At 42.7% G+C, this 26,196-nt stretch overlaps 2 protein-coding genes across 3 annotated transcripts; both read right to left on the bottom strand.

The window, feature by feature from the left end:
• Positions 1 to 3,228: 3,228 nt before the first annotated feature.
• CENPI (centromere protein I) lies at positions 3,229 to 19,805 on the bottom strand. Of its 2 annotated transcripts, XM_032124202.1 has the most exons (21): positions 19,671 to 19,805; positions 18,041 to 18,351; positions 17,244 to 17,378; positions 16,774 to 16,892; positions 15,595 to 15,702; positions 14,441 to 14,489; positions 14,080 to 14,126; positions 13,340 to 13,429; positions 12,334 to 12,462; positions 11,912 to 12,076; positions 11,551 to 11,671; positions 11,234 to 11,322; positions 10,805 to 10,922; positions 10,641 to 10,705; positions 9,998 to 10,083; positions 9,460 to 9,595; positions 8,579 to 8,703; positions 7,461 to 7,509; positions 7,066 to 7,299; positions 5,188 to 5,229; positions 3,229 to 4,389 (listed from the first exon to the last, which is right to left on the bottom strand). In XM_032124202.1, the coding sequence occupies exons 2-21, from the start codon at positions 18,237 to 18,239 to the stop codon at positions 4,258 to 4,260; spliced, it is 2,238 nt and encodes a 745-aa protein (XP_031980093.1). In that variant the 5' UTR covers positions 18,240 to 18,351; positions 19,671 to 19,805; the 3' UTR covers positions 3,229 to 4,257. The 2 variants fall into 2 exon arrangements, with proteins under 2 accessions (XP_031980093.1, XP_031980094.1); XM_032124203.1 differs by lacking the exons at positions 17,244 to 17,378; positions 18,041 to 18,351; positions 19,671 to 19,805 and having other exon boundaries at positions 16,766 to 16,886.
• Positions 19,806 to 22,350: 2,545 nt separating this feature from the next.
• TMEM35A (transmembrane protein 35A) lies at positions 22,351 to 26,021 on the bottom strand. Its single transcript, XM_032124001.1, has 2 exons — positions 25,683 to 26,021; positions 22,351 to 22,877 (listed from the first exon to the last, which is right to left on the bottom strand). Exons 1-2 carry the CDS (start codon positions 25,800 to 25,802, stop codon positions 22,491 to 22,493), a joined length of 507 nt encoding a protein of 168 aa, XP_031979892.1. The 5' UTR covers positions 25,803 to 26,021; the 3' UTR covers positions 22,351 to 22,490.
• Positions 26,022 to 26,196: the final 175 nt, after the last annotated feature.

The following is a 26,196-nucleotide window of genomic DNA, read 5'->3' as shown; positions in this document are numbered from 1 at the left end:
TATTTAGAGCCTGTGTAGGTACCTGCAGCTTTTTTTTTTTTTTTTTTTTTTTTTTTTTTGAAGATCAACTGTTTCAGTTTCTACATTTGTGCAAGGGCGAGCCTGGAGATTAAAGCCTTTAAAAAAAAAAATCTTACCCTCTGTTATGCAGACGTTTTACTCCTACAAGACAGGAAGCTGAGGGGCAGAGAGGCATCCTCACAAGATACACACCTTGCAGAACATTATTTATGTACTTCAACACCTCCCTTGCCAACTATAATTACCTGGACAGGTCTAACAAGTCTACATACAGTTCTTGGGAATCCTGTGCCCAAAACCACATCACCAAATGCTAAGGACATAAAAGGCATTCTTGGTCAAAAGCAGGGTTTGGTGAAATCCAACCTTCATCTGACCATAATTGTTGCTTCCATTTTAAAAAGCAGAGCTGTAATGAGGGAAACCCATCAGTACAACATAAATCATCTTTCCTGGAAGAAAATACTTGAAGACTTTGTTCTTTCTAGATATTCATCATCCAGAGCAAGCTTTTTACCAATATCTGTTGTTTTTCATCCAGACTAGATGCATCCTCTGACTAAAGAGCACATAAAGAGCTCCCTCACACACTCATTCAGGAGTCACAGAGCTACAAATCAGCCCAGTGTGCATTATTAATGACAAGTTATCAGAAGATCTAGGACAACAGCCAGGCAGGAGTTTCACTGTGCTGTGATTCTGTGGAGAAAATGAACCCTTTGCCAGGTCAGATGCCACAGTTTCCCCTGTTCCTGTCTCCCCTGTGCACAGATTTGTGATAAGCCATTTTGTCACAGCAGCCAGGAGGTGATTACGCTGCCCTAGAGGGCTTACAACTGAGCTTTGCCTAAAAGACAAAGGCAACCAAGTGAGGAGACACTGGGTAGAGGCACAAACATCTTAAACACTATAGAAAAACAGGCAAAGTGAATTTTGTTTTGGTAGCAGTTAAATGCTATTAGAAGAGTTCAGGAGCACCCATATTGGCAGTTGTTAGAGCTGCAGCACAAGCCTCACAGATTCAATTTTCTGAGTGGTTACAGCTGTACCACCTTCTAAATCCTTGGGTCCTGATTTATTCATGGCATTAGGAATGCAAAATGCAAGCAGAGGGAAGTAGGCCAACAAAAGAATAGAAAGCAGGGATACAGAGGAACCAGTTTCTTCATTCCAGCTGAAAACAGGTTGAAATTATTAACTCTTTCAGAGCAAGCTCTCTCAGAAAGGGCAATAGACTCTGATGCATGAAGATGCACGAATGAGTGTCCCACCACAAAATAAAAATGATGAAAAGAAACACGAAGCAAACATGGCTTCAGAAGAAGAATTTGGATTAACTCTAGCCCAAGGCATTTGGATTTTCAGATGCAGAATGCTCACTGTGTCTGACAGGGAGGGGTTAATGGCTTTGGTTGTGTGAACTGGGGACCAGATGTTCAGTTGGTGCAACTCAACACAGATCCATTAGAAATTAGTGGAGCTGTGCCTGCTTACCCCAGACAGGATTCTGGCCCAGTACTTTGAAATCCTATTTAATACCCACTCAGAGATTGTTCCAAAGGGAGAGGCCTCACTTTTTGAAATCAGCTAAAAGGCTACTAGCAATGCTACAGGATGTGGTTAAACTGAAATGGCCACTGCCATGGCCTGCTTATGATATTACAAAACCCCTACATCAAAAGCCTATAGAAGCCTTGTGACAACTAACACCACAGCACAAAAAACAAAAGTTGTTTTTGTTACAGTTTCATAGTGTCCACCTACCTTACAATGGGCAGAAATAGGCACGAGAGGTAAATCACTCATTTGTCACTTACCAGGACATGGATGGGTCTTGACTATGTCCATTTTAGAGCAGCTGTGGTCAGCCAAGTCTTTGAGCATATGCTTTTAACAGATAATGGTCTGCAAAATTTGCTGTGATGACTCAAATGCAAAGAGCAAGCAGGAAAATAAAAAGATGAGAAAATAGAAAAGGTAGAGTAGCACATTCCTCCCTAAAAGGGCCATTCTTCCACTCAAGTGCAATGCTAGTCAGATAGAGGGGGGGGAAAAAAAGAGAAGAAAAATGTCCAAATGTCAAAAAAGACAAGTTACCAGAGCATAAAGAGGCTAAAAGTTATCTCTAGTGCCCAGTAACACAAGGCACATCTTTGCTGCATGGGATGGATTTTAAACAGGCATCTTGTCCAACAACAACAACAAAAAGAAAGAAAAGAAAAAAAAAGCTGAGATTAAAATCAAGTCATCTGTCCTGTTGATGTAGTTCTACAAGTGCCCAGCCTGTGCACTTGAATGTCAAAATTGTGCACAGTCTGCTTAAATACTTTCACAACACAGGGTATAATAAAAGACCTGTGATGCTGCAAGTCTTCCATAAAACAATTCTGTGTTTTCTCAACCAAACACCAACCCCAAGGGAAAACTGATCTCAAGGACCAGTAACTGTAAAATATTCAGTATATCCTAACGGATTCTGCTATAAGCTCCTTTAAATTCATTTACACACATCACACAAAGTCTTAAGAACCTGGGCATCTTTCACAACTGAAATGAAGCCTCTGGCAGCACCTGCCAGTGTGACAGGAATGCCAGAGAGCTCTGCACCTTCCACAAACTCCAAACAGCACCCAGGCAACAGGAAGCCTTGTCTTCCTGGCTATTGCTCCTTTGAGATGCTCTGCACCTGCTCCTTTCCTGTCAGTGGGCCCAGGTAATCACTCCAGCCTTGCTGCTGTACAGCATCCCAGTGTGGCAGTGCAAGTCTGGTCAGCATCTGAAGACATCTGCATGGTGTAAGGACAAAGGTAAGGATGAAACTGTCCTTAGGGACTGCAGCACACAGGCTTTCCAGCATAAGTGGAAATGACATTTCCAACACCAATAACATTTTGAACCTTGTGAAGCTTTGTAGGGAAATTGTAAAACTCATTATATGTTAGGGTCACCTCTTGAAACATATCCACTTGGAGGAATTTTATATTTCATTTAATAGAGTTTCTCCTGTTGAAAAAATATAATCAGGGTTTTGAAGATCTGTTTCTTTTGACAAAAATTAGCAAGCACTACGTATTCTACTTGGGATAACACAGATGAATGAGAAGGGCAATGCTTTAGACATATTAACCAGATGTACTTGAGCTGAGAACTGTGGTACTCAAGCAGTCTGATTTTGAGGGGATGAAGAAAGCAAACATCTTTAGTGGCTCCAGTTGCTCTCAGGACTGATTCCTTTACTGAACCAAAGTACAGATTCACAATGCAAAATTCAATATAATCTAACCCAGCTCTCAAATGGTTACAACCTTGTTGTACAGCAGAAAAACACAGTTCATTCAAATTTTGGAAACGTCAGTTCAGCTTCTCTCAACTTCTACTCAGACTTAAAATGAAATGACAGCAAAAGATTCATTTTGTAGAAGAGCTTTTTCAAAACAACACATTAGAAACGTTTTAAAGAATATAAATTATACATATGTACACAAAATATACAACACCTACAGAGCTAAAAACACAAAAAGGAAAGCTACATTTGCACTTATCAATATAGAAAATGGTGAGCTGGTGGCAACACTGTAGAAGTGCTCAAATCAATAAACCATCAACTGAACACCGAATTTTCCAGCTGCGCTAGGACATCATCATAACCAAAGTTAGCAAAAAGTCTGTTCTGTAAGCCCCAAAATGAAAATTAATTTCAGGAAGGTCAGCTTGGTCAGCCTGTTAAAAGTCAGTATATAGAGGGTACAACAGGGGATTGGGAAACTCACATTGCTCCAATCCAATACACACACACACCCTGAAAGGCTGATTAAGTTGTTTCTCATTATGTGCTGCTGAAGAAGGCAAAGCAGGTCGGGGTCAACATTACCTATAAATGAAGCACCACTACTTGCTGCAATTTTGAGATGGAAAATGTTTGTTTCTCAATCAAAACAGATAATCCAACAGGGAAACACTTAGGGTGAAAAAGGTGGATGTTACATAACACAGAGCTCATCAGCTTCAGACCAGAGAAGTTTAGTAGGGACAAGAGGAGGTTCAGTGTTAGTGAACCAAGCCAGCCTAAACACTCCTTCTGCGTCTTCACTTTCATAAGAGAGATGTCAGTACAAGAGTGCAGGTAAGAGTAATTGCTCTGTTTCTTTCCTCTGAGGAAGGAAGAATTAGTGACACAGTCCTGTAGAGTCTGTTAGTCTGCTCCAGATGACAGAAGAATTCCAGTGAGTCCCAGGGTCACACTTCCACACTTGCTGCTTTGCTGTGAGAGGCCTGGGAAACACGACGGATGCTGCTCTCAATAAAGACCTTCAGCCCCTTCAAACCTTGGGAGTAGAGATATTCCAGATACCAGTCCCACCTCTTCCCCTATAAACCAGAAAGAAGGGTCAGATGTGCAGAACAAAGCTTTACCTTTCTTAAGCCAATTTGAAAAGGTCTGCAAACCCTGCCTTCCTGTGGGACATCCACATGTTGTGTGACATCTGTAACTACCCACAGGTGTACAGGCTCACCTGCTGTTCTCAAATGCCCACAATTACACAATTCACATTCTTAGACTGAATCATGATCTTTCTTTAATACTGAAGGTTTTTATAAATCCCAGTTCTAGAAAGAGCAAAGTCTATTGGATCAATGGAGTATGTCAGGAACTAAATGAACATGGATATTAAAGCCTTCCTTCCATCACTAGTGGTGATTCCTCCAGGTCAGGGTTGAAGTACACCGTGATACAGGAAAGGATACCAACTGCCTCTGTATTTGCTCAGTGGAGGATTCCTGTTCAAAGCTGTAACAAAGCTACACATCTGTCTCAGAAATATAATATGAAGCAGAATTTGCATTATCAATGAGCTTTAAGCGCATCAAAAACGTAACTTTTTCTGGAGCCTGCAGAGAGCAATAAACAGCCCTGTCCTGACACTGCACTGAGTCATGGAGGAAATACATAAAATCTCAAATCACTAGCCATAGATATATAACTTCTCAGGTGTTGATGTCCTCTTGTTTGGCCCTGTTAAGAGACTGAACCAAAGCCTACAGCTGGAATTTTTCCCCTTCCAAAATTTTTCTACAATTGTGAGTTTGGTGAATATTATAACCTCATCGTCTTCAACACAGCTGCTGAAAATTGCCTGCTTTATTTACTAAAGCAAGAAATCTTACCTTAATTAATTTGAAGTTGAAGGTGGTATCATCAGGACAAATCTTAAGGAAAGGGAATAAAACAATAAAACAATAAAAAGTATGTCCATAGTTGCTGGGTCTCTGCTAAGTCCCCCCCGTAAATAAGGAATTGCAGGCATGCAAAGAAATTCAGAGATTTTTAATCCTGTTTCAGAGGGGGCTTCCAGCATCAAACTCTGTGCATAAGTGGCAAGGCAACATCTGGACCCTCTTGCCCTGTGCTGCAGCATTACAGGATTGCAACAGGGAATATTCACAGGTATCTTTACCATTGTCTCTCTACAGTGTAAAAGATTCCTTTTCAAAACATTCACAACAACGAGAAAGAGCAAGAAGAGAGAACTGACACCGAGGTCAGTGCTTGTGTTCCCCCAGTGCTGCAGAGCAGTGCCCTCTGGTGCTCAGCACTGCTGAGGAAAATGTGTCCCTGCAGCTCAACATCATTTCCTCCTGCCTTAAAACGCATTTGTCATAGCTGCTAAGCAAAATCTCTCCTAGTTCTACAGTAGGAAGAGAGTGCAAGAATTCCCCACTAGAAGGTTTGGGGGTTTTTTTAAGGGATTTTGAGGTTGGGTGGGCTTTGGTTTCGTTTTATGGTTGTTGGTTTGTAGTTTGGGGTTTATTTAAATGTGCAAAACCTACAAAGAATTAGGAATCTGTGTCAGGGGAGGTTTAGGTTGGATATTAGGAAAAGGTTCTTCCCACCGAGGGCAACTGGGCACTGGAACAGGCTCCTCAGGGAAGTGGTCACAGCACGAAGCCAGACAGAATGTAAGTGTTTGGAAAACACTCTCAGGCACTGGGTGGGATTCTTGGGCTGTCCTGCAGAGGCAGGAGTTGGACTCTATGACTTTTGTGGGTCCCTTCCACTGCAGGGTATTCCATGACTCTAAGAAGCCTCAGAACAAAAATTATGTGGACAAAAGATAGGAGACATATACAACTTCTTTTCCTTGGTCTAACAAAACCAAAATAGCCTCCTTCAGCAAAGACAAAATCTGAGTTTAATCAGCAGTAAGACACAAACTAGCTTGATTCAGGACACTGAGCACATAACAAAGGCAAATTTGTCAAGTGTTCCTAACCAGCATTCTTTGCTTCAACTTCTCAGGTGCCCCTTGCTGCATTCCAGGAGTCACACCTACACTTGCCTCGAGCCTGCCAGCGTTTCTCACAGCAAACTGGCATCTTTGTGCAGCCCTTAGACAGCCTACAAAACGTGGTTTCTTGGAGCAGCACACACATGTTGGGACAGTAACAGCTCTGGCAAACTGCTCCCTCCACTCTTCAGCAGCTGCACTGAACACTTGAGGGCACCCACAGTTCAAGAGAATTCCTGGCAGAACTCACAGCAGATAATGCAAGACAGCACCACGTTATCTTACCTCTGTACTTGAAGCAGCTACTTGTATTTCTATTTTAATAAGCCAAAAAAGCTACCACAAGAGCCAGAAAGCACTGCTAACAAATTCTAACATGAACCATGTATTTCTTGAGAGTTTAAATATTTAGATCACACTGCCTATTTTGTGGGGCCGAATGCACCTCTGGTAAGCTTTTACTGAAGTGTCATTTATTTCATTAATTAGTTATTTTAGTTCTATCTCAAAATTATCAAAGTACAAATTTCACATCCAAAACTGCTACATTCATACATTCAACTGCTTTCATACCACACAAAGAAAGACTCTTCAAATTGTGCCATTAATCTGACACAAACACAGAATGCCACAGCAGCTTTTGAAAGTTCAGTTGCATCTACAAGTCAGCGAAGACACAGAGACACTTCTCTAGAGAAACAGAGAAGACAGAACATCTGGTGCCATGAAAAACCCAAATCTTGGCCTACACCATTACCTGCTGCAGGAATTGAATAGAGTAGCCCATCATGGCTGGATGATTGACAATGTTAAAGCTGGTTTTTAATTCCTTCACTGCAGTTTTACTCAGCAGTTTATCATCCATACGAAGACCTTGAGGATGAATATCCTTCTCAAATACACTGGATGTCCACAGACATCCCACCATAGCTGTTATGTACTGGTTGTACTCTTGGTATGTCTGGCTACTGAACTTGAACTGCAGTATTTTCTGAGGGGGGGGGAAAAAAAAAAAATCAATAAATAACATCCTCAAAGCAACTGTGTGCTCCCTCCAGTCCTTAAGAGATGGTCATTAGAACACCTTCCCTCCACTCAGCCCAATTCCTTGCTCAAGTCTGTTCTAGCACATAACAGATGTGTCCACAATACCTTTTTACTCAGCTCATTTTCTTTTGCAGCCACCAAGTTGGTTCGATATCTGGAAAAAAAAAAAAAAAACAAAAGAAAGAAAAAGTTAGAGGCCTGTAAATTTTTACTACATGCCTGTGTTGAAAAAAGCTGGAGGAATGTATCAAGAAAACTTATTTCCACCATGAGAAAGATCATCAAACTTTATTGTTTAAAAGAGAGAGACATGAAAAAGAATTCAAAGGGACTTTATCACTTGGCAGAGTAGGGACACATCTAATAAGATTAGTCTCTTAAATGATTCACACATGACCAGTTTGCCTGGGACAGTCACCTTCACAAATGCAACACACAAGAATGGACAACCAGCCTTAAAATCAGCAGAGAAATGCAGTGTGTTTTTAAGAAAGGAGACTTTCATTCACTAAGCAAAGAAACAGAAGCCACTTGACAGTTGTTCTATATGATAAGCACTAGCTCCTCTTATTTCCTAGAGACCTTCCTGTCATGTTAATTACCCTGCAGATTCCTTAGAGAAGAAGCCACATGGAGAGCCCTGCACCAGCTGTCAGCTATTGGCTACTTTTCTCCTCAGATGCAGCCACTGGAACTAACAAGGCCAAGAAGTGCAGCTTTGGTGGTGGATCCTGCAGAGCAATGAACAGTGCTGTCTTTGGCCTTGCCAGCAGCACAAGGCAGTCCCAAATCCCTGGAGTGTGGAGGTGGAAGAAGTGCTTCCTACTCAGCACATGACAGAATTTGTAAGGTAAAGCTCAAGCGTAGTAGCCTAAGTATAGGAGTGAGAAGTTTCATAGTTACTACTGTTAATTCCAGCTGGCTGACTTTAGTTCTCTCAAAGCAATAGAGGAACTTCTTCCTTCACCCATCAAAGATATGGAAATAACACCCAGGAAAGAGGTCAGAATCCCGCTATTTTGGATAACAGATTGAAAAAAAAAAAAAGAGTAGGAACTATAGCTATAAAATCCTTTATCATGAAAGCTGGGCACAAGTGGAATTTTCACCTTTGCCTTGCACAGCAAGAAGTAGATTCCAGGTTTTTACAACAAAGTAATTTCATTTCCAAATAACTGAACGAGAAGACAAGGAGTCCCTGCAGCCCACACCTGTTGTAGTACCTGTACATAATGTGGCAGAGCCGATTCAAGTTGACAGAATCCATGGTGAGCAGTGCTGGGTAGAAAACCCCAGCAGGAGGCATTATCAGCAAAGGCAGGTTGTACTTCAGGTACATGTCACACACCTGCAGGAATGAAGCACATCCAGGCTGATTATTACTGCCAAAGTAATGATTATTACAAACTCTCAAGGAGGTAAGAGCAACAGAGAGCATGACACTGCATTCCAGCCATATCCATCAACTTCATCCAAAAGGAAGGCCAGGGTGTCTTATGCAACTGTTGTTACCCATTAGTTTTGTGCATTTTTAATGGACAATTCAGTTACAAATAAATCCCAGAACTATCACTGCTTTTTAACTATTCCCAATCTAAATTGTAGGAGCTGTTGCTGCTGTTACAGCACGGCTGGAGCTCACAGTAAGCACAACTATAGAGAGGACATGAGGAAGCTGGAGAATAGACTTAAGGCTATCTGATGCTGTTTAGCTTGCCTACAGCACAAACTAGGAAAAAAACCCCACATTTTCAAGGAAACATTTAAGAAAAGAAAAAAGATTTGTTGTTTGAAATTGAACGATCATTGTTCTTTTCTTTAAGTCAGCATTAAAAAACCATGTTACAGCCTCCTGTTACTTCTCCTTCCTCAGTTCACCTCTGACTTAAGAGCAACCACTTTCTAGCAGCATATTTAGTACTGCCTAGGGATGCAACAACAGCAGCCTTCACCTGTAGATCTACCAAGTATTTGGAATATTCTTGCATTTAATCACAAAGTTCTGTAAATTAGAATGAGGAAGATGTTTTTATGCTCTAGCTTAAAAAATGCAAACAGCCTTAGGAGTACTTCAAAAGGAAGACAAAAGGACTGGGATACACACAATGCCATAGAAATCCAGAATGAAGTAGAGCAAAAACGTGGAATTGTTTTCCAGACGCAGAGCAGCAGTAGAGATCCGTCCCACAAAGTGGACCAGTTCAGCCACCACGTTCACTAGCCCAGAGAGGGTGGTGTTCCTGCAGCAATGACATGGCACAACATTACAGATAGCTCTTTGCAAACAGCAACATGGAAAATGGCAAAACAAAACTGAAGCTTATGCTTTTGCCCCATCAAACACTCAGCAACAGACACTTGTTCTTCAATACATTGTTATCAGCACCATTATAAACACCCAGCTGTCAGTGTTATGAGGATTTTGGATTCTGGGCATTTCAATTTCCACTGTCAACAGAAATACTTCTAAAAAAAGACACAGAACAGGACTGACAAGGTAGCTTACAATATAGCAGAATCATAATAGCATTATTAACCTTCTGGCTGGTCTTTATGCTGGGTGGTAGGGCTAGAATATATATCTAAGTACACTGGCGAGCAATGCACAGAACGTGGTTTGCATTTTTTAAAGACAAACTTACAAAGAAGAAAACTCCAAATCCTCTTGAATCACATTGCAATTTAACCAGTTCTGCAACAGCTCTTTCAGGCTCTCAAGAACACTGCACTGCAATAGGCAAAAAGAAATCAGGTTGGTGACAATTTATGCAAGCAAATAATTCTAAACAAAGAATACCTTAAGAACTGGCAACGAGAGGCAGCAGGAGTTTCTCATGAGCAGTGATGTAGTTGCATGTCCCCTAGAACTGAATGTATGTGTTGTATATATACAACTGAATGTTGTATAAGTTGTATAACTGAATGTATGTGCTGTATAGAACTGAATGTATGTGTTGTCTCTTTCCTGGAGAATGTGAATTTCAAGTAGTGACTGAAGTCAAAACTACAGTAAGACAAATGAACTATTGTGTTGTGTGCTATCAGTTCTTTTTATCTCCAGTGCCCCAGCTTAATTCCAGTCAAAAAAAAAAAAGAAGATATATTAAAGGCACCAATTTCCCAAAGAAGTTAAACTGTAAGTATGTATTTTACCATGTTTGGGCACAGACTTCTCAAAAAGAAGTTCCCTACCAGAGTCCCTCAGACTGCTACACCTAACACAAGTACAGATAGCAGTAGAAGATAGAAGATAGAAGTAAACAGCCATTGTATTCCTTAAATTACCTTAAAGTAAATGGATGATGTGAAAAAGAGCTGTGCCAGGGGATCATAGAGATATGACTTAATATCTGAAACAAATGAGAAAGCAGCATGATATCAGTGCACAAATTCTATGCCCTGAGATATCCCCACTGTCCAACCTCACCCAAAGGATCTGCAGCACCTACCAGAGACACTGCTGAGGGGGATCCAACTCACGAGACTGAGGACTTCTGACTGGCAGCAGGAGCCATCCCAGAGAGGAAGGGTCTTATAAAGGAACTCTTCACAGGCAGAAAAGCCCTCCTGCAAAGCAGAAGGGAAACATTCAAAAATTCATCTGACTGCAACTTGCCAGCTCACATCACTCTCAAGAAAGAGAGAGGCTTACACCTCCTTCCTGCCATACAACTTGCCAGGACATTCAAATTATCATTCTTGGATTATTTTTCCTGCAGAAAACAAGGCCATTTCCATAATATTGACTTGCCATAGGTAAAGGTAATTTTATTAATTGAGTCACTGTCTCAGAAATACTCCAGGAAACAGGCAAGTTCCAGAAGTTCTTTACAGGAAGACTTTGTGAAACCCTTGGCTTCCACAAAACGTGCACTTACTTGCAAGAAACATTCTGCCTTGTAGATAGTTTTCAGGAAGCTCTTGAATTCTTCTTTAGATGGGTTATCAATCACACACCAGGAGCATTCTGAACAGGAAAGAATACTGCACTTGAATACGAGCACAGCAAGAACAAGCACAATGAGAAACCAAATTCAGTTCTCCTCCAGTAGCTGTTTTAGCACCAGTAACTGTAGTTCTCCTCCAGTAGCTGTTATCACCATAAATCTGAATAGCAAAGTACCATTACTGAAAAGTGAAAAGCCTCAGACATCCTTTACCCCTCTACCTCACAAGATAATACTAAAGTTCCTACCTTCCTGGAGCATCTGGCCCATCCAATAGTAGAGCCTCAGGTAAATAGATTCATCTTTCACACAGTTCATGTAGTGAAGCAATAAGGGGTTTGCTAGCACTGAACCCATCCGGGAAGGAAACTGCAAGAAAAAAAGAAAATAAAAGAATCATTCAGTGCTTACATCAATAAACTGCCAGAGAATCTCATGTCCAATCTTTTTACCAGCAACAAGACCATTTCCAGGACTCATCCACCATCCTCAGTTAGGACTAGATGCTGTTAGAATTAGATAGCCCACACACTACTCACATATAAACAGGGTGTAGAGGAATGTCCTTTGATCTCCCAAAACATTCACCAAGACCTTCCTGAAACTCACCTCTAGACAGTGAATATGTTGTAGGAGCTGAGGGAATGTCCGCAGCTGCTCCACTGGAAACGACTCATTTGAATTGTACAAATTAACATGGTTCTTATCCTTGTCCTCTTCTAAATTATTTGTGTTTGTGCTGCTTGCAGGTATAACCAAGCGGGCATTCCATTTCTGTAGAAAAGAAACACAAAGGATCAGCAATGACTCAGCTTCCAATGCATAGGTGCACTCATCAACAGCGTTCCCAGAAAGACCCAGTTTTACAAAAAAGTTATCCAGGCTTTCATTAAAATAGATTGCAGCATTTCTTTACAGCTACCCCACCTTCCCAGTGCTGAAATAAAGCCAGACTCTCATTACTTGCCAACATTCATAATGAAAACCACTACTTGGCACCTTCTAGGGTGTCTCACAGACCCATAACGTACCCTTTTTCGTGACTGAGGTTGACATATGCCTAAAAACACTGTCTGGGAGAGGGGAGAGGTCCCCTGGTTTCTTTGCCTTACTGCAGTGATTGCTGCTTTCCATGGGCCGTCTGAATTCTTGAAGTAAATCTGGAAACAGAAATCAGACATTCATGCAAGAAGCCAAGCTAAGACAAAGCAACAGAAAGATCAGTTTCTATTCTGATAAATGTCACCACAGACACTCAACCCTGCTTGACAGATGTAAATTCTTCAACAGATAACTGTGCAGCACAATGCAAAGTATAAATGTATAGAACAATATAAATACACAAGCAGATCGAAACAAAACAAATTTCATTTTATCGAAACTCAACTTCCCTGCATATAAATTAAATGTCTGTTCTAAAAAACAACAAAAATCCCCTCAAATTTTTAAGGTTATCCCATTGAAAGAAAATTTTGTTGCACAATTCAGGTCTCACCTGCTGCTCTTTTCTGTTATCTATCTGGTTCTGCTACATGTTTCTAGGTGGCCAAAAGGCTGAGCACACACATAGGCCTCTCTAAAAGGGGAGTCATTTTTTGCTGTTCCTTGCAGCTCAGTTTCCTACATTTTCTATCTGCTTTTTCTCTCTCCTATGACACAGACTTTCCAAGTGCAAAGCTACTTACTGACTTCCATTGTCATTTTTACTTCAGAATATCAGCAATTAGAACAATGCCTTGACAAATTAGTTTGTTTCCTGCAGAACTTAATATTGTGCGAAACAAGTCAAATCCAGCAAAAAAAGGATTAAAGTAATCCTCATAAAATAAAGGCAGATGTCATTCCATACCAAATCATCTCATTATGCTGAAGAGGAAACAAAACAAAGGCAAGGAATCCTCATCCAAATGTGATTTTACTCAGTGAAAAGAGGAAATAGAATTAATCTTCACCAGTAAATCCTGCTATAGCTTAAATAGAAAGCTCCAAATACTGTAGTAAATCCTGGTTTCAAATTGACTAAATCTAATTCCTTACCTTCATTTTCCCAGGAAGGGTTATGGTCACCAGTTCTGGGCAGAAAAGTTTGTAAAGGGATAGTAGAGCTTGCAGATGAGGCTGCATTCCCTGTCAAATAACAAGAGGGAAAACATGTGGGGTATGTTTTTAATATAGAAACGGAATACTGTATTTTAGAACAAAAAACCCCAGTGATCAGTAAAAGCTAAATTTCTAAAGCTGTATGTCACCAAGTAACCACAGATAAACTGAAAGTGACAGAAACAACAGAAACTGGGACAATGAAATAACCATAGGAAGAGGACTGAAGACCTTCCTGCAGTCATAACTAATCAAAAGGAATTTAACAATCAAAGTATAAAAAATAGTCTTCTGCTGTCTAAAAAACAGCAATGTTTTTTTTCTTAAAAAGGAGCAAGGTCCTCTACAATCTTACATTTTTCAGTCATTTTTGGTACCACTTGAAAAAGGATGATGAATAGAAAATTAAAGGCTGTAACAGATAAATGAAGCTGCACCTTGCTTCAGAGATTTCACCATACCTGGTCACAAAACATCGAGCTTTGTGCATATCATTGCATGTGCTCACAAAACACACATGAAAATTAGGGATGCACATGCAAGAGAGAAACTTTAATGCTAGAGACTAAAACCTACAATTCCAAGTCCAGCCACTCTTCTCCACTGTGTAAGGACACCAGTCTTACAAAGTGCATTATTAACCATAGTTCAAACTACAAGATCTGAAATCAACTCACCATTTTTGCTTGGAGGTTAAGCAGTCTTCTAATCCGAAAAGGCTTGACTGGAAATACAATTAAGAACATAAAGGATTTAAAAAACACCATATCAGACATTTAAGCAAAAATTATGTAAGTAACATTTTTATTATAAAGTCATGACAAAGCAAGCAGAACCAATAATTCTTATTTCTAGGGTAATAGGTTTCCAATTCAGCAAGTGTTACACAAAATTTTGCCTGAACTACCACTCATGCTTCCTTTGCCTTAAAAGCACAATATTGGCTAACCATTGTATTAGCTGCATTGGAAGAAAGGCAGTACCAGCAAACAGAAGCAGAAACAAGATGGTATTTCAGCTCACACAGATGAGACTCACCATTTTCTCTCCTGGTCAGCAGGTAGAGCAGGTGGCAGATGTAGGGGCACTGCAAAGCAAAGGCAGCAATGAGCTCTCCTGCTGCTGCAGACACACAGGCAGGACACACAAAAAGCAGCACAAGAGACAGTCCCAAATATCAACTTCATTTAAAATTTATCTGCACTGTGAGCAGTCCTGACAGTAACCAAGCTATTTAATTAACTTGGATCATTTCTTTTGGAACGTGGTCTAGAAATCACAAGAGTCAGCAGTGAAAGTGCAATTACATTTTCAAAAGGAAAGGCATCTTTGAACCAATATAACTTTTTTAGAGCTTCTAACTGCAGCTGAGGCTGTAAAGGATCTTAAATTAGTTTCAAACCAACTCTGGTGCACTTTCCAACTGACCCATCATCCCTGAAAAAGCTATTTTAAACATTAAGAATTTAAATCCAGTTTTATGGAAAGATTATAACTTGATTATAATCAAAACCCATTAAAAACATTACAAGAAATATAACTCAGAACTTTGGGAACTTGTCCTGACCACAAAATATCCTAAGCTGAAAGAATATTAACAATTTAATACCTAACATGACTGCCAAGATCATCTTAATATGCACTGAATCCAAACACTTCAAAATTTCTGGATTTTACAGCTGCCATATGGCAGAAATTGCTTGAATGCTTGTTCTCTTTCAAGCTGTATTTCAAATCAGTTAAGTAGAACAGCAATTAGCTTCTCACCCTTAAATAAACACTGCTCCAAAAAGTTTTTTTTTTCTTTTTGCCCAAGGTATACAAGTCACTTTCTGCCCAGGAGCAGGAGACTTCAGCTACTGATGTCTGACAATCCCAGAGACTGCTGCACCACTGTTTTTCTTGGGAATTTAGATAGACTATAGAGTCACACTCTCTGTGATACAGCATAGCAATTCTTTGAAGCATGTTTAAGCAAACAGACCACAGCAACCTTACCTTATTTGCCTGTTTATGGATCTAAATTACCCAGCAATCTTATAATGCAAAGTGAAAATATAAGAAATTTCAGCCACCAGAAAATGGTTTCTAAACACCACCTACTCCAGACTAATTCTAGCATTAATATGCATACTACTAATGAACATTTAGGTTTATTTTGTCACTTCCATATGTTCTTCATGTCTCCTTACCATCTTCTCATCTTGCAGGAAGAAGAAGAAGACACCATAGAGGGCATGAAGTTGTTCCTTGCAATCAATGAAGTCAAATATTGTGATCAGCCACCTTAAAAAAAGCAGCTGCAGACAGGAAAAAAAACCATGTTACATTAAGTGATGGGCAAAAGCAAGGCAGAGGAATCAGAAACCAGCTCCAGAGACACAATCAGTAAGGATACACACCATTCTCAAGGATGACTAGAGAGCTACAGGCAAACAGTTCAGGGGCAATTCAGATGAAGAAAGTCTGCCAAGGGATTCCACTGGTAAACAACTGGCCCCACCACTGCTGCTGGCAACTGGGTTTTGGTTTCTATAACCATGGGACCCTGTTTGTGTATCAATGGTGATTGGGAGAGGGAATCCAACGAATGGGGCACATGTGGGCTCAGCCTGGAGAAAAGGAGGCTCAGGGGGGACCTTCTCACTCTTTACAACTCCCTGAAAGGAAGCTGAAGTGAAGTGGGGGTCGGTCTCTTCTCCAAAGTAATAAAGTGATAGGTCAAGAAGAAACAAGCTATAAAAGTTGTGCCAAGGAGGTTGAGATTGGATATCAGGACAAATTTCATCACTGAAAGGGCTGTCAAGCACTGGAACAGCCTGCTCAGGGAAGGGGTCGAATCACCATCCCTGGAGGGATTTAAAAGATGTACAGATGTGGCTCTTGGGGACATGGTTGGCTTGGCAGCATTTGGTTAATGGTTGGATTCTGTGGTCATAATCTTTTCCAATCTAAATGATTCTATCACATAAACCTTTGAGCAGACCATGTGAACATGAAAAAGACTCTTTTGCTAACATTAAGTCACGTCACCACAACCAAGGTGCACATAACCTAAGGGATACCTCACTGAAGTTGAAGGATGCCTCACATAGCAGAAGTATTTCACAGAAATGTAGGTGGAGACACCATTCCTGAGGAGTTCAAAGGTACAAGACAAGCAGGAACCAAATCTCCACTGACACTTATAAGGTGTATCTTGGTTCCCATTGCCATTCCAGCAATGGGCATCTCTGCCAATCTTGGTAAATGACAGTATCTTGTGTAAGACCTTGTACATTAAAACCTCAGGATTTTTGATTCCTCAACCTAACCTGTTCTTATGGTTCCTGTGCAGAAGCAATAACTACTGTAAACACTTACTAAGTTACCTGGATGTTGCCTGAGCATTTGCTGACACAGAGCCAAGACACAGCCTTAACTACAGAACATTCTGGTATCACTGAGGCAGGAATCAGGCTCTTCAATAAACGAGTATTCACCGTATCAGCTGGAAAAAAAAAATAACAATTTCAAATAAGATGGTGCTCATGTACCAGGTTCTTCAATGTTGTTTTGCAGCTTAGGTCAAAATTCCCTCTGGAAAAAATTATTTAGAGCTTCCTTGCTCAAAGTAACAGTGTATAAGAATTTAGTAAGGACTTACCTATACCTCAAAATGATGACAAATAATTCATTCCAGCTTAACAAAAGAAAATGGAAACTACACCAAAGCATGCCAGAAAAATTAATTTTATGCTACAGTACCCACCAGTACCATAAACACATTATCTCAGCAGGTTTGATTAGAGGGGAAAGACACATTCACAGAAGATACACCAGCAGTATACAAATGCTGTACCAAATTTGCCACTGAGCACCACGTTCAGCAGTATCTCAAACCCTTCAGGGGGCAGCCCTTGCTTCAGGGCAGTGCTTTCCACAGCATCCAGGTGTTTCTGCAGAACACTGTTCTTCAGCACAACATGGTCTTGAACTAGGAAAAACAAACAGGGCAAGAAGAGGATGAAACAACTTCTGAACAGAAATTAACTTACAGCTTATCTGAACTGTCCCTTCATATACTCCTTTTTCTTGACATAGTAACAAAGCAGAAAAACTTTGAAGACATTAAAGAAACATTACATAGCTCAGGGATTAAAGAGGGAAAACAGAAGTAAAAGTCTTCTAAAATTATTAATATTTTAATAAGACATATGTAAAGAGACTTCTTACAAGAGCATGTAGTGACAGGACAAGAGGAATGGCTTCAGACTGAAGGAGGTTTAGATGGGATATTGGGATAAAATTGTTTACTGTGAGGGTGATGAGGCCCTGCCACATGTTGCCCAGAGAAGCTGTGGCTGCCCCATCCCTAAAAGTACTCAAGGCCAGGCTGGATGGGGCCCTCAGCAACTTGATCTACTGGAAGGTGTCCCTGCCCATGGCAGGGGGGTTTTGTCCTTCCAAACCAAACCATTCTATGCTATTCCTTCTTCTTTACATAGTAGTAACAGAAAACGTCTAAGACATTAAAGAAATAATACATAGCTCAGGCATTAAAGAGGGACAACAGGTGTGAATTAGAGTTTCTTTTTTAATTAAGAATGTAGTTATTATCTTCTCAATCCGAGACAGCCACCCTAAAAATGCTCTTACCTGTCTCCAAGTAGCTCAAAGCTTGCTCCAGAGACGCTTCCTGGCTATCATATTTCTGATCATTAGAAGATTGATGACTCTGCAAAGGTTTTTCAGAGTCAATTCTCCCTCCTTTTCGCCACGCAGAGAGATCAGTTTGGCTTTTACGGCGAACGTGCAGAGGCTGCTTTGGGGTTTTGTGACTCTGTCTTCGCTGCATCTTTTCAGACTCCCAGCTGAGACTGGAGAATTTTACTCATTTGTCATGTGAGAGCCAATCCTTCATTAGGCAAGAAAAGAGATCAGCTGAGGAACATCCAAGAGCTGGTTCCCTGCAAGGAAAAAAACAATTTATTTTCCTGACAAGCAGATTTTAGAGGCATCCTGCATAACACAAGAGTAAATTCAGAAGAAATAATTTAGAGCTGACTGCTCCCCAAAAGATCAGACAAGATCCTCAAAGATGCACAGACAACAGTGTATCAAAACTTTCATCTTACATTAAAAAAGGAAGAAAAAAATTTCCAAGTACACATTAACACAAGCTCCTTTCAAGTTAAAAATTATCTGATACAATCTTATACAACATTTTTGGGAAAAAAAAAAAAAAATCAACAAAACTAGAAACTTAGAAAAACACAATCAAGTTTTCTTCTGAGTTAATTTTGTACATTATTATTTTCCTTACTTGCATTGTGTACACCAATATAACCAGTCAACAAGCCATGATTCTCTGCAAGGTTATGCACAGATGTTAGAGGATCATAACACTTTTCTTCCTAATTTCACAACAATTAGATTCTTCTGCAGCCTTCCAACTAACCAGCTAGGATTGGAAAAATTAAGCAATTTTGGTAAATTTCCAAATGAGGCACAAGAGCTACCAACAGTGCCAAACTGCACAGCTCTGGGTGAAATACAGCCATAAAAAGTGGGATATTCTCTTCAGTATGCTGGAGAGATCAACCTTTTACCCACAAAATAGGAAACTTTGCTACAATTTCCTGGACTTGGTAGAGTGTGCACCCCTGTCCCTGGATTGCTGGAGCCTATCTTTCCTGACACAATAAACCAGAATGATTTTCAATTCATACTCCCTCTCCAGCTCTCATTTCCTCACGAGGTTAGAATCATCACTATCTCCTTATAGCTTTGTTTGTCATTTTCCTGTGCAGCAAAGCTCGGTGACCACACTCTGAAGTACAGCAACAGCTTTCTCTCAGCTTCCTCAGCACCTTCTCTACATGTGTTTTGCTTTCTTTTGTCCTGCAGGAGTTCTACCAGAACGGTTTGGGGAAGAACAGAGCAGCAGTACCAGGCTGGAAGGGCAGTTTTGGCTGACAGCGAGCCCAGCCCTGCGCAGCCCCTCGGTGCCGACACGGGAGCGTGGCACCAGCGCCCCTCACCCTCCGGCCCACTCATCCCTTCCCCTGCAGCCCCCACCTGGGGCGACTCCCCCAGGGCCGCCCGGTGCACCGCGTGGCGACCGAGGGGGCGAGGCCTTCCCGGCCCAGCACAGCGACCCCGGTGCCCTCAGAGCACCGGAGGGGCCCCCCCCGGCCCTCAGTAGCGCGCCGGGCCGGGGGAAGGGAGGAGTCACTGACCACCCCTACCCACGGCCACTGACCCTGCCGCCGCCCTGGACACTGACCATTCCACGGCAACTGGCCCTCCTGCTTGCCTAGGGCGCTCCGCTGACTATCCCATGGGCGCTGACCCCTCACGGCCGCCTCCCGCCAGCTCCAACCGTCCCCGCGTTCAAACCCCGCCGCCACCGCCCCGCGCATGCGCGCTGGCCGCGGCCGCCCCTCCCGCCCTCATCCGCGCATGCGCAGCGCCGCCACCGCGCGCCGCGGGCCGGAACGGTGGCGGTACTTCCGCCCTTCCTGCGCCGGGCGCCTCTGAGCATGCGCGGCCCGTGAGGGGCGGGAATTCCGCGTGAGGGGCGGGAATTCCGCGTGAGGGGGAGCTCTGCCTCCCCTCAGGTGTGTCCGCGACGGAACGTCAGGCTAAGATTACGTTTTAAAAAATGAGAGAGGGGAAAAAAAGGCACGTATAAAGCGAGGCACTAACCCTGAGGCTCTACACAGTGACGCCTGGATGAGGGCGACCGAAATGAAATTCGGGGCGTGGAGATAAGATAGAAAAGCGCATGGGGGAAAAAACAGAAAGAAGGAATTAAAAAAAAAAAAAGGAAGAGTGAATTAGGATCGAGATCTTGCAGAAGGAGTGGATCTGTTCTTGTCACTTCCAGCGAGCACAGATGGCTGGAAGCGTCCAAAAATAGCTGCTTAATGCTGGGGGGCAGTGATAGAGGTCAGCCCGCTAAGATAAATACAGAATTCTTGTTACTGGGCTCCAAGATGAGTTGTCTCGCTCGGTAACAAAGAACACGCAGCCACCGCTGCGGGTCAGTTGTTCATATCCCTGCAAATGTGAAAAAAGGGGATTTTGTAGTATTCACTGAACAGTGTGAAGCTTTTACAGACATAGGCTTTGCTCCGTGAGATGCTTTATTATTATCATCTCCACAAGCCTCAGTGAGGAATGTTACAAAAGATAAACACAACAATCGTTCCCAAAGGTTTCCTGGGCTGGATGCACAGGTGAAAGGGCTGCAGCAGTCCAGTTGTGGTGTGGGTTTGTAGGAAATACACATGGTGTGGGTTTGAGTTGGTGGTGATTTTATTTGGTTTTGAATTAAAACACAATTAATAACCCCAGCTGGGGCATGGTAGTTAAAGTGTCTTTTGGAAAGTAAAGGAAATTCTGTATATATATTTTGGATGACCTGGAGCTAGTCTTTGAAGATAAGATTGTCTAACAGAGGTGGCCTGTTGGTTCCTTTGCTCAGGGTGCACATCGGATAAGAGACATTTAGTCCATCTGGAGCTCTGCGAGGAGGCTTTTTCAGCATATTTATTTATATTTTTATATATATTTATATAGGGCTGCATCTGTTTTAGCAGCAAACATCAGGAGAAAACTGCTTATGAACATCCATCATCAATTTCTGTAGATAAAATGCTGACAGTTTACTGGAGTTAACTTTTCTCACTGCTGCGTTGAACTGTAGCAGAAATTTATTTGAGACTCTTTCAGTAAAATACCCAAATGTCTCTTTTAAATATCTGTGGTTATTAATATATAACCAAGTAGAGTTTATCTGACTTCCACTCTGCATCACCTTGTCTCTCAAATTGCCTGACATGATTCTGCCCATTTTAGGTGGAGTGTTTGACCAAAGGAAAGTGTTTTCAGACACGTCTCTCAAATAAGAAATTTGTTTCTGTAGAGACATTTTTCTCCAAATTTCAAAAATTTTATTTTTGTGAATAATTAAAAAAAAAAAAAAAAAGAAGAAGAAAAACTGAAAACAGACAAACATTAAGAAAACCAGACAAATAATTCAAAGGTAACACATGCTCCTTATGACACTCTAAGGTTTCAGATACAACACAGGGATTCAGGCTCTGGTAACAGGACTTATCCCAGCTCACTGAGGCTGTATGTGGGATGAGCAGTGAGGTACCTGCAACTGTACCCTCATCTACCAGAAATAAACAACAATTCTATAAAGTCCCAGTAGCTGTGGGGGGAAAAAAAAGGAACCTGCAAGGAACTGGGGAGCACGATGCTACTTGCCAACATCGGAGAGATATTTTGGAGATCTTTGGGCAGTTCCGCTCCCCATCCCCTCTCCAGGGACCCTTACTCTCTGCCAAGAAGGGTAAAGAGATGCCACTGCCTCATGTGAAGCAGGCAAAAAACTACTATTTTCAGGCCATTGTCCCAGTTTTGGAGCCTCAGCATGGAAATCAAGGAAGATGTAAACAGAGCATCCCATGTTTTCTCTGGATAACCATTCCATAGAAAGGACTGGGCACGGGAGGCAGCAAAGCCCAAGGAATCCCTCTCTCCAACACAAGAAACAGCACTTTTTTTGGTAACAGGGTCCCTTTTACCCCTTGCCCATGGAATGGGAAATGCAGATGTGTGTGTGGGGCTGCACAGGCCAGCACAGTGACACTGCTCGTGTCCTGCCCAGCCACTGTTCCAGGCAGCAGCAGTGCACCAAGGCTGGCTCTGCTACCGTGGGGCTCAGGGCTGGTGCTCAGGGGCCGATGTCCCCGCTGCAGCAGTGCCAGCATGGCCTGACTGCCCACCCAGGTCTCTGCCCAGGGTCTCGGGCTGGTTTTGCAGCTCCTGCTGAGGCCAGCACTGCTCCAGCCAGGTTGCTGACTGCCTCCAAGCTGTCCCTGTGGAAGCTAGCTTGTGTTTTTCTACATTACAGGGCAGCAGCAAAAGCAAGACTACAGTGTAGACATACCTTGTATCTCTCAGACCCCAAGTGCAACTTTATTGAGACAGACAAAAAAAAAAAATGCAAGTAGGTAAATAAAAACCAAATTTTCTGGGTGATTTTGGAGAGAGCTGCCTCGAGGGTCCGTGTTTCCTCACATGCACTCAACTAGGATACCTTCATTTTGCCTTTCTCGGGAGCTGCTTCATGGATGAGTGGCTGCTCATCCCCGTTCACCGACAGCATCCTCTTCTCGGGTGGCAGCTCCTCGGGCTGGCGGGCAATCAGCAGGCGGCAGGTGAGCAGGATCCCAAAGACCAGGGCGTGGGCATAACGCTTGAGGGGGTCCCCCACGAGCTGGTGGAAAAAGAGCACAGCCAGCACGAGGAGGAGGAGGAGGAAGTTGGCCACGTCTTTGGGGCGACCAGGCACCAGTGTCATGACAATGCCGCATGCCACTTCCAGGGCGCCGATGCTCTTGCGGAGGAGGATGGAGCTGACTCCCATCTTCTTGAGCATGGGCAGGGCCCGCACGTAGCTTTTGTATGCTCGTTTCTGGAATCAAGCAGCCAAGGACATCATGTGAGAAAGTGAAGGCAAAGGTGACTTCCATTGAAACAGATTGATGTGCAACATGACCTAAAAATCATTTCAATCATCACAGACCCCTCTGGCACAATACCCAATCTGTAAAGCTTCTGTTCGGGGGGATATTAAAGCATCAATCTGCAATTCCCCCTTTATAAGCTGTTGTCTCCTCGCTGGAAAAGAGTTCTGCAACCTCGCATCTATCTTTGGAACTACAACCAGGCCAGATGTACCTTACCCTGAAATCTGAGGTTCTGGTTGCTAGAATTAGCAGTGCAGAACCATGTTGTTAAAACAAACAAACAAACCTCTCTCTAAGAGTAGCTTGTCCTTTAAAATAATACACCAAATTGCAAAGCCAAAGCACAGCAAGTAAATGCAAGTCTCTTTCTGCCCCAAAGCAACTTGCAATATCCCAAAGCAACTTACTGTAGTGTTTATGGGCAGTGCAGTCTTAGGGTGGGACTGTACATCAAAGCTGAGATTCACCAGTCCTATCCTGTGCTTACATACCTTTATAATCCTTTCTTTCCTCAGGTGACAGCAAGCTGACATCTGACATTATTTGCTCCCTCGTTTATGCTGGATTTGGAAGCAGTGTCAGTTGCAAGACTCAGCCTGCTTACACAGCTGCCTCATTTTTGGGGGGAAAGAAACAACCTTTGTCCTTACACACATCCAGGTTCTTGCATTTGAACATTAGGTGCTGGTGGCCTTACTGTTTTGTTTGGTTTTTTTTTTTTCTTTTTTCCTTTTGCATTCAAGTATTTCCTTTTATATATGTATATTTTAATAAGGCTCCTAGTTATGTGACACACTGAAATTATTTCCACTTACACTTGAGTATAATATCCCTGAAGACATTCATGCCATGGTGTTCTCTGTTTTCTAATCAGTATGGGGGAAATGGAAGCCAAGTCTCAGGTGCAGGATTGTTCAGCTCTCACAGGCACTGATCAGACTGTGGATTTACTTCCATACGGTTTTGGAAACCTACATTACAGACATACAGAACTTTCCCACGTCTCTGTAGATTTTGATGCTTCCTTCTGAGAGGATCTGATGCTTCACACGTGGTTAAAAAATATCCAGCACTGTCATTTTTGCTACAAAGTAATTGAAGATCTCACAACACATTTACTCCAAGTGTTTGTATTGTAAGGATGTATTTTAAACCATCGGTGACTAAAAGCTCAGAGCAGAGTATTTTTAAACAGTTGTGAAAAATACAACATTTTAAAGAAATGTACTATAAGTATATCCTAGAGTACTCTGGTATTTTAGGTATTTTAATAGACAATCTTAGGTGGTTTTTGCTGAATGAAAAACTACAAGTTTGGTGTTTTCAGTAGATAACAGAGGTTCTCTGTTTGCTGGGGACAAAAAGCCACCCTTACAGATTAGCAAGGTCAGGTTTTTCCTAATTGTCTGCGTGACCTGACAGACCACGACAGTATGTAGCACAGAAAGGCAGGAGAGCCCAGCGAGCCATGAATATGTAACAATATGGACTATGAAGAATAATGGTGCTGTGCAATACCTGCTTTCTTCTGATAAAACCAGAGATCCTTCCTACCTGTAGACCTGACGCTTGGTAAAGCAGAAAGGGACACAGAAGTGAAATATTTTACAGAGCAAGCATTTTGCAATGCTCCTAAAGTCTCTGTGCTTTTTTTGGTTTTTTCTGTAGCAGAAGCTGAAGAGCTTTGTTTTCTAGGGGTTTTACCTCATGTGTCTTCTGCCCCTGAGTTACTTCTTGGGGATTTTCCTCTGTGAGATCCCTGTGCTGGGCTGCAGACTAGGCACTGCAATTCAGTTGTTATTTGAGAGCTAAGGAAAAGCAGCTGGGCAGGTGGAGCAAAGGGAGAGAACAGAATGTGCTGGAAACTTCCAGCACTATTTTTTTAGGGGCACAAAAATTATACCAATCTTTTCAACCACCACAATAAATAACTGGGGAGGCGGTAGGTGGGGGGGGGGGGTAAGAGAATAAATAAAAACAGATGAGGAAGCAAAATGTGGCAGCCAGTCCCCCATCTGCCTGCAGCTCGCAGCTGGCAAAGCCCTGCAGCAGGGCTGGCCCTGAGCAGAGAGGAGCATAAACCAGTTCACCAGGTGAGAAATGCACACAGTGACTTCTCCGTCCTCTCCTCACCTCTTTCCTTTTAGGCAGGAGCGGGAGAGGCTCATTTCCCAGGCCAAAGAGAATAATAAGAAGACTATTAATAATACCTTCCTCTGCCAGCTAAGAATCTCAAAGCATTTCACAATCATTAATTAATCCCTGCACAAGTCTGGTGAGGTGGGGACAGTCAGTATCATTATCCTTGCTTTAAAGCATAGAATTTTGAGGATGAACATCTGCCAAGGTAGGCATCTGTTTTCCTACCCCCCATCCAGTGGATAGGTTTCCCCTTGGGGATCAGCTTGTTCCTGCCTGCTGCATGTCTGGTACTTCTGCAGGCCTTGGTTTTAGAGATCCTTGTGTTCCCATCTCTTGCAGGCTGTGTGTGCTGTGCTACCCCATCCTCCGTGCCTCCCATCCTCATTCACCAAGAGGTTTCTCCATGGATAGGCTCAGCTGCCGGGATATCCTGGGCACTGCGTATTATTGGCTTCTCTCCATGTCTATCAAGTAAAGAGTCAGATAGGCTTCTTCCCTCTCCTGCCCCTCTCTCGGGACTCCAGGGCAGTCACCCCCTGTGTCCCCCACCGCTCCTGCCGGAAGGCAGGAGAGCCCTAAAGCACCTCCTTCCGTGCTGCCCGACTCACCATCTCATTGTAGGCATCCCTGCTGAGCCGGGGGGTCAGTTTGATGGTCCCCATAAAGACGAAGAAGAGCCCCAGGGCCACCGAGAGGGCGACGATGGTGATGGTCCTGGGAGATGCCATAGAGCCGCAGGGATCCGGTCCTAGCGAGGCCTTGTGGCTCTGGCTGCCAGCCCGGGCGGGAGGGAGTCCGTCACCATTGAAGGCTGTAGGAATAAAGCTGCAGAGGCAGGAGGATGACAGCAGGAGGGGATTCAGCCTCCTCCACTCAGCAACCCCTGGGTCCTAAAGCCCTGCAGCCAGAGCCAGGCAGCTCCAGCACCGGAGCGCAAGAGGAGCTCATCGTTTCCTTGCGTGTTCCGTAAATCGCCCACAGGAAGCCGAAACGGAGTCAATTCTAGGGATGTGGGATGGCAGCCAAAGGCAGAGCACAGTTGCTCATTAGTGGGAAAACAAGGACATGTTAGCAGAGGGCACAGGAGTAACGTGCTGTGGAGGAGAAATGGGCAACGGTCTC

This window comes from Corvus moneduloides, chromosome 14, assembly GCF_009650955.1.
Source record: "Corvus moneduloides isolate bCorMon1 chromosome 14, bCorMon1.pri, whole genome shotgun sequence".
Lineage (NCBI taxonomy): Eukaryota > Metazoa > Chordata > Aves > Passeriformes > Corvidae > Corvus > Corvus moneduloides.
The sequence above is the reverse complement of the archived record's forward strand: the minus strand, read 5'-3'. Positions and strand labels throughout refer to the sequence as shown.